Source organism: Miscanthus floridulus, chromosome 1, assembly GCF_019320115.1.
Source record: "Miscanthus floridulus cultivar M001 chromosome 1, ASM1932011v1, whole genome shotgun sequence".
Lineage (NCBI taxonomy): Eukaryota > Viridiplantae > Streptophyta > Magnoliopsida > Poales > Poaceae > Miscanthus > Miscanthus floridulus.
In genome coordinates, this window is record NC_089580.1 from 32,225,071 (window position 1) to 32,232,528 (window position 7,458).

Sequence of the window (7,458 nt, forward strand, 5' to 3'; positions counted from 1 at the left end):
CCACCTGTCCGATCAAACCCGCAACAGACGGGACCGCCTGAGCCCGTGCCCTGCTGCACGCACACAGGAGGGGACCGCCCGTGCCCCGTCGCCATCCCACCTCGCTTCCCAGGCCCGCCACCGCGCCGCGCTCCACCCCTCTGTTTTCCACGCGCATGCATGACGTCTTAGCAGCTGTTGCAAGTGGGTTCTATTGCGACATGTGCAACACAAGATCAAACTCTTGTAATATCCAGATGAAACACTTCCAACATACGTCCGAAACAGTTGAAATACTTGCAACATACGTTTGAAACACTAGAAAACCAGGTGTGTAGCCATTGTAAAATATATGCAACTGAAAACACTTGAAAACATACGCTTGCAACATGCATGTATATACAACATCCAGATATATACTTTTGTAATATCCAGATGAGAGACTTGCAACATACGTCTAAAACAGATGAAACAATTGGAACATACACTTGAAACATGCGTATATAGCTATAGCAACATGTGCAACATCCCGATATATTTTTGCAACACCGGTATAAAACACTTGCAACATACATCTAAAAAATTTGAAGATTACGTTTGCAACACGCGCTTTCATCGCGATATCTTCTTGCTGTTTGGGAATGGAGGCTCGTCAGCGCGTGGAGTTCACCGGTGTAGAGTTCGCCGGTTGCGCGGAGCCCGCTGATCCGGTGGTGAAGGCCGCGGCAGGTCCGATGGAGAAAGTCGCGGCGGGTCAACGCGCTCTAGAAGGCCACGGACGAGAGGTGCGGTGGAAAGGGATGAAGATGGGCTACCACGCTCTGGCGCGGTGAAGATGCTGTGTGGCGGAGCGGAGAGCCCGGTCGCCAAGGCAGTGGGGTGCATGGCGGAGCGTGGTCGTAGAGCGCTGCAGTGAAGTGAGCTTTTTTTAATAGTTGGGGACGAGTGGATGACCAGATAAGATAAGAGGTGGCCGTTGTGTTGGCGCGGACAGCCCACCATCGGAACGTCGACGCGGACGGACGTCCTATACCAAGTTCTTGTAATACTGTACGCCTACTGCTATCGATCTGTTGATGACGCAGAGAACGATGCAAAGCCTACATACGTCTGCGATATTCATATGGAGACATGAGACGATCTCTGCCGACGCGCACGTACGGTGGTGCACCGTGCACGGCGGCCATCGTCCAACTAGACTAGATGAGCCTAACCGGCAGATCGATGGATCAAGCCAAAATCAAACACAGAGTCTAGTGCTGCCTGCAAACTACTGGCTAGCTACTGTGTCACACTGGTCGATCGTTTCTCCTTGCTGTCATGTTCAAATCTTGGCGATCTTGTCGGCGACCACGACCGGGTTGTTCTTGGCGATCCGCTCGCGGCCGGCGCTTTTGTAGTCGAAGCCGCAGGCGTGCTTCTCCGCGTAGCGGTGCGCGCCGCAGAAGGTTTCCCCGCAGCAGCACCGGAACCCCAGCAGGCCCACCTTCTTGCGGCACGCCGAGCACCGGTTCGCCGCCGGCTTCGGGGGACCCACCGGCTGCGGCTCCGTGGACGGTGCCCAGGCCGCGGCTGCATCGGCGCCTCCGTCAGGGGACGACGTCGACGACGCGACGGCGGCGGCGGCGGCGGCGCACCCGATCTTGGCCTTCTTCTCTGCCGGCGCCTCCGTCCGCTCTGGCGGCGGCGTGTCGAAAACAGCCTGATGCGTCTTCTTCTCAGCGGTGGTGGACGCCGTCGCCGTGGTGCCGGCCGCGTGCTCGCGGTAGCACTTGGAGCACATGCCGCCGGTCGCGACGTTGCCGAAGAACCCGCACCCGTTGGCGCACATGGCGGCGCCGCAGTCCTCGACGACGTCGATCCTCTTCCGCTTCTGCGCCATGGCTAGCGTAGCGTGCCGATCGATCGGCGACGTCGTCTTTCGCTTGTACGGGCTGTGGCCGAGCACGTTGTGGGCGACGGCGACGAGTTTGCTCGCGTCTCGAGCTTGGCTTTGCTGTGTCGGGGTTGCTCCTTGCTCGATCGGATTAATAAGGTTTTATATGCAGGCGGCGGGGGCGTGGCTGGTTGTGAGTTTTCTCCCGTTCGGATCAATAGTCCATTCGTGACACGGAAGCGGATACGGTGTACCGTGTACGATGCATGTAGGATTTGCTGGAACGCGTCCCCCTTTGCTAAGGTCGCGCGATTGCATGCTATTTTGAGCTAGGATCCTTGCCCGTTTGATACAATCCTATTTAAGTACAATTGATCTACATGGTAAGGAAGCGTAACCAACGACTCCGCTCCCCTCGCGTCGTCTCTCGAGGGCGATAGCCCGGCCGCCCCCTAGCACCTCGCGTCCTCGTCGATGGCGGCGGCGGCGGCCAGGGGAGGAGGCTCAAAAAGGCTTCCTTCCTCGCTCTTCTATCCTCTCTCTCCTCTACTTTTCCCCTCCACGAACCCCAAATCCCTCGATCTATGCACCAGTACAGAAACAAGCTGTACTTTTGGTTGGGAAACCCCTTCAGATACGGCTAACCGGGAGCACGAATTCGGGACTAAAGGGCCCCTCCTTTAGTCTCGGTTTCTCTCCCGGGACTAAAGGTTAGTCCCGGTTGGTAATACCAACCGGGGCTAAAGAGGCCTCCCGGCCTGGCCACATGGGCCGGTCCTTTAGTTCCGGTTGGTACCAACCGAGACTAAATGTTTTCTTTTTTTTCTTTTTTTTTATTTCTTCTGGTATTCCTCCTTCAGTCCCTTTGGTTAAATCTGTTATTCCTCTACTTTCTTCTGGTACTCCCCCTTTAGTCCCTTTGGTTAAATCTGCTATTCCTCTCCGCCGCCGGAGAGTGTGAATGCTGTGCACGGCCGGCCATGTCGGTCAGCTAGCTCTCCACTCCGCTGCCGGAGAAGCATGAAAACCTGGAGTGGAAGAAGAAAGCAGAGGAACAGCAGATTTAACCAACCAGCCAAAGTTTTACCAAAAAGCTAGTTTGCTCATGTGCACTAACAATAATAAAGGGGGAGTTCAGGAGTAGTACAGGTTGCCGAGGAAGCCGGTTTTCTTCTGGCCACTAGACGACGGCGCTTGCTGCGGCACATGGTTCTCTGGAGGCCCAGCGAGATAGTTTTACCAAGAGAGGATTACGAATTGGACCAAAAACCGGGGAAGAATTAAAACACAGACTCAGCAGCGATGGAAAAGTAGAAAAAGCAAAAACAAACTGAATCGGCGTGCATCGCCGGTGAAGTTCGCGTCGGCGTCACCTACCAGGAGCGCTCTCTTTGTTCTGTGCATCGGCCGCATCAGGCTGTTTGTCCTCGTAGTTGGCCGGACGGCCGACGAAGTAGCCTGTGCGTAGCAGAAGTCAGAGCGGTTTAGCGCAAAGAATCGCGGGCAGGCCAGATCAGCAGATCTGATGTCTGAGGACACGGAGGAGCGGGAAAATCTTGAGATGTGCCCGCCGTCGACCATGTCGGATTCAAGATGTTAACCTACTGTTCTAGGCTTCCAGCAGAGAGAGAGACGTAGAGAGGAGAGATGACACGTACGTACCTCCAGGAGCCTGGGCGTCGCCCATGGCTGGTGGATCTGTGTCCGCTCAGGTGCCTGCGCCGCTCCTCTGCCAGCAAGGCTGAGGCGAGAGAGGACGACGACCAAGACCGAGACGTAGGGGCCAGGCCAGGACACAGCAAGGCCACTGTGTGTGACCACGTTCTTATCATTAGCGAACTAGACGTAGGGGACCTTTAATCCGGTTAGAGACAGCAATGTGACTAAAATCCCTTTCTAGTCTCGGGCGGAGCCTCCAGCTGGGAGTAGACTTTTACTCTCATTTGGAGGGACCAACCATGAATAAAAGTTAACCTTTAGTCCCGGTTGGTAGCTCCAACCGGGACTAAAGGTCCCCTGCAGCAATAGCCTGCCGCAGTAGCCGCTGGGCAGGGACCTTTAGTCCTGGTTGGAGCTACCAACCGGGACTAAAAGGACTAAAGGTCTCTCTAGTCCCGGGTGCGAAAAATACCGGGACTAAAGCCAAATTTTAAAGTGGATCAAAAGTAGTTTCTCTATTAGTGGTGCATGTTTTGCACCTGGGGGCTGGATCCGTATGGGGAGCAGTGGCGGATCTGCCAGGGGGGCGGCGGGAGGGGGGGGGGGGGGGGGGGCTCGAGCCCCCCCTACCATGGCTGAGCCTGTGTAGCCCCCCTCAGCCCCCCCTAAATTTTTCTGCCATTAGAGGATGGAAAGGAGGAGCTTGAGCGTTGAGCTGAGGTTGAAGACGATGCTGGAGCGTTGAGCTGAGATGCCTTTTGTCCCCGTGTGAACTTAAGCCCCCCCTAAATTTTTATCCTAGATCCGCCACTGGCGGGGAGGGATCGGATCTGTGCAGCCGCTGTAGGTGTTGGCCGTGGCGGGCCTTCAGGCGCGCGGCTTGGCCGTGGAGGCCGTGCGGGCCTCGGCGCTTGAGACCGGGCCGTGCGGGGCAGCTAGCTACGAGGCGTGTGGAGGCCTTGTGGGTCTACCGCGCCGGACGCGGGGCTCCGCCTGACATCATCTCCGGGGCTTTGGTCGCGGGGGCACCTGGGTCGTCTACCATGAAGGCGTCGACCGCGGAGGCTTTTGCGCGACGTCTCAGTCGCATGAGGCCACACGCGCTTCGTCAGCATGGATCTGCGCACGGCACACGAGTGCTGTGTGGGCCCGTCTGCCGCTTGCTGTGAGACGCGCGGAGGTCGCCACGGTGGCGGCGCGGCGCACTCTGCGAGGCTGCGCGGGCTTCAACGCAGGAGGTGAGAGGCCCGCACAAGGTTGCTATGATCCTCTCGGGCGGATGCTTGGCCGCCGTTGTTGTTGGTTCACCTTGCGGATACTTTGCAGTTGTCGTTGTCCTCTCGGGCGAATGCTTTGCCGCCGTTGGCGCTGGTTCATCGACTACTCTTGGTGGATGCTTTGCCACCATGACTTGGTTCGCTCTGTAGGCAGCTTTTGCGTTGATGTATTTTCTTCTCGCTGGTTTTGGCTAGTAGGGTTTTGTGGTTTGGGTTCTTCCCCTTCTCTATTCTCTCTCTCTTTTCTTTATTGGAGTTGCGTTCTTGCTTGGTAATCTCTGGATTACTTGGATTGGTTGTATCTTGTTAAACTCTGCTTTCTCTTAATGAAAAACGTGTCACACGGACACGACCGAGAAAAAAATCTACATGGTAACCTACAATTAGCCGGCCAGGATCACAGGTTAACAAAAAAATCATACACAATATTCTAACACCTTGTTTCAAAAAAAATATATTTCTAACACCGTCCCTTGATCACAACTTATCTATGAGTATCAATGTGAAGCTGTGGGCTAGTCAGTGCCTTACCACCGTGTCTTTGGTTCCGGGACGGGATGTAAGCGATCCCAGATTCAAAGGCGGTTGGATAGGAGTCAAAGGGGATAGGGTCATCCTCATAGAGAAATATTCCTTTAATATTTGTATGTCCCTTAAAATGGAGGCAAGCAAACTCGTCCGACTTGATAGAAGAAGATACATGAAAACACTGGAAGCTCGCTAGGCTCATGGACAACGACAGGGAGAACGATGAGTCCAGGCGACAGTGGGCGATCTAAATAGCCATGAGGTGCCTGTGGGGAGGAAGGGTAGCATATGGGCGGACGAGCATATATATTTCCTTGGAATTTTCTTGAAATTTCAAGGTTCATGACCCTGGTTGGTTGACGGCCAATATTAAGAACTAGTTAATAACTAAAATAAAAATTAAGATGTGGCACTTTATAGATTTCCTATATACTTTTTATTTGGTACACTCTTTCCATAGGGTTATCGGTTCAAATCCGATAGTTGGCCTTTTTCTCTATCTATGTTCCATATGAAAATATATTCTTTTTTCTCCAAAATAATTGGGGAATCCAAGGTCTATTTACCTAACAATTTTACTAGATATACACAACATAAAAATAAATAATACATATACAAAAAAAATTGAGATGTTGACGAAATTCTATTTTTTCTATTACTCTACTAGATTTTAGTTTGTTACCCTTTAGTTTGAATTTCGTTTTATTCTATATGTAAATAGAATAAAATTTATTGTGTAGAATGAAATTTCAACAAAATAGGAAACAAATATTCATGTCCAGTTATCACCGAGGTCTCTTTTGAAGGAAATACACCGTTTGTGAGATTTGACTCACTAGAAAACACCTAAATCTAGAAGTCTAGAAAATTCGTCTTCAAGAAAAACATAAATTATGCTTTTAGTATGGTCCGATAGAACGACAATTACTGCTAAACATGCCCGTATAGCTGGAAAAAGAAAAAGATCAACAGATCACCTCTTTTCGGTTTGCCAACATCACATAATTAGCTTACCAAATGTTTGGCAACTTTTTTTTGCCCAACCTTTAATAATTTCTGCTTACCAAATCTTTGGTGAGGTAAATTATTTTGGTAGCAAGCCAAGCAGCCATTGGTGTGCAGCAGACGAGCAGAACTCTTTTTTTTTTTTGGGGGGGGGGGGGGGGGGGGGGGCGCACTTCAAGGTTAAAGATCACGAAGGATTTACAGATTTACATAGATTTCCATGAATTTGTTTTGAAGTAATTCTCGGTACATGCTGTTGACCTGGCTCTGTTGCTAGGTGGCCTTAGATGATACGAAGTATACCGCAAAACACAGCCCAATACAAGATTGGGCTGGATAGGTTCTTTTGTTGTTCTCAATCCAGATCCGTCCTAATTTCAACCCAGCTCGTCCACACCCAACCCTTCCTTCCTCCAAAAAGTTTCCAAGTGCCTATAGAGAGAACTCCTTATTTGACATCAGATAAATGACCCGTTCCTTTTTTGACCCTCAAAAAATTTTCATTCCCTATTTGACACCGAGTTCAACTTTCATTCCTTATACGACACTCCGTTGGATTTTCCATACGTGAACCGTTAACAGCCATGCGAAAAGACGATTTTGCCCCTGTGGGCCCCACCACCCTTCTCCCTCCTCTCCTCCCCTTCCTCAGCAGATCCGCCGCCGCCCCGTGCCCCATGGGCTAGTGCCCCTCCGTCCCGCGCCGTCGCAAGCCCCCGCTCCTGCCTCCGTCCCCCGCGCTCTCCGCGCCGCCACAGGTCCTCTCCTCCATCGTCGAGGCCGCCGGGGAGGACCACATTGCCGACCTCCCCGAGGAGCTCCTCGCCCTCGTCTTCGGTCTCCTCGGCTCCGATGACCGCAAGCGCTGCTCCCTCGTGTGCCGCTGCTGGCTAGCCGTAGAGGCCGCCTCCCGCCTTCGCCTCGCGCTCGACGCCAGGGCACCGCTGCTCGCCGGCTCGGCCCTCCCCCGCCTCCTCGCGCGCTTCCCCGCCGTCTCCAAGCTCACGCTAAAAGTGCGACCGCCGCGCTGAGAGCGTGGGCGACCCGACCCTCGCGCAAGTTGCCGACCGCCTCGGCCCGGGCCTTCGTCGCCTCAAACTCCGCTCCCTGCGCGCGGTCACCGACGATGGGGTC

General features: G+C 53.2%; 1 protein-coding gene across 2 annotated transcripts; it reads right to left on the reverse strand.

The window, feature by feature from the left end:
• Positions 1-1,131: 1,131 nt before the first annotated feature.
• LOC136477752 (zinc finger A20 and AN1 domain-containing stress-associated protein 7-like) lies at positions 1,132-3,654 on the reverse strand. Of its 2 annotated transcripts, none has more exons than XM_066476007.1 (4): positions 3,518-3,654; positions 3,233-3,313; positions 3,003-3,069; positions 1,132-2,883 (listed from the first exon to the last, which is right to left on the reverse strand). In XM_066476007.1, the coding sequence occupies exon 4, from the start codon at positions 1,859-1,861 to the stop codon at positions 1,304-1,306; it is 558 nt and encodes a 185-aa protein (XP_066332104.1). In that variant the 5' UTR covers positions 1,862-2,883; positions 3,003-3,069; positions 3,233-3,313; positions 3,518-3,654; the 3' UTR covers positions 1,132-1,303. The 2 variants fall into 2 exon arrangements, with proteins under 2 accessions (XP_066332104.1, XP_066332114.1); XM_066476017.1 differs by having other exon boundaries at positions 3,514-3,654.
• Positions 3,655-7,458: the final 3,804 nt, after the last annotated feature.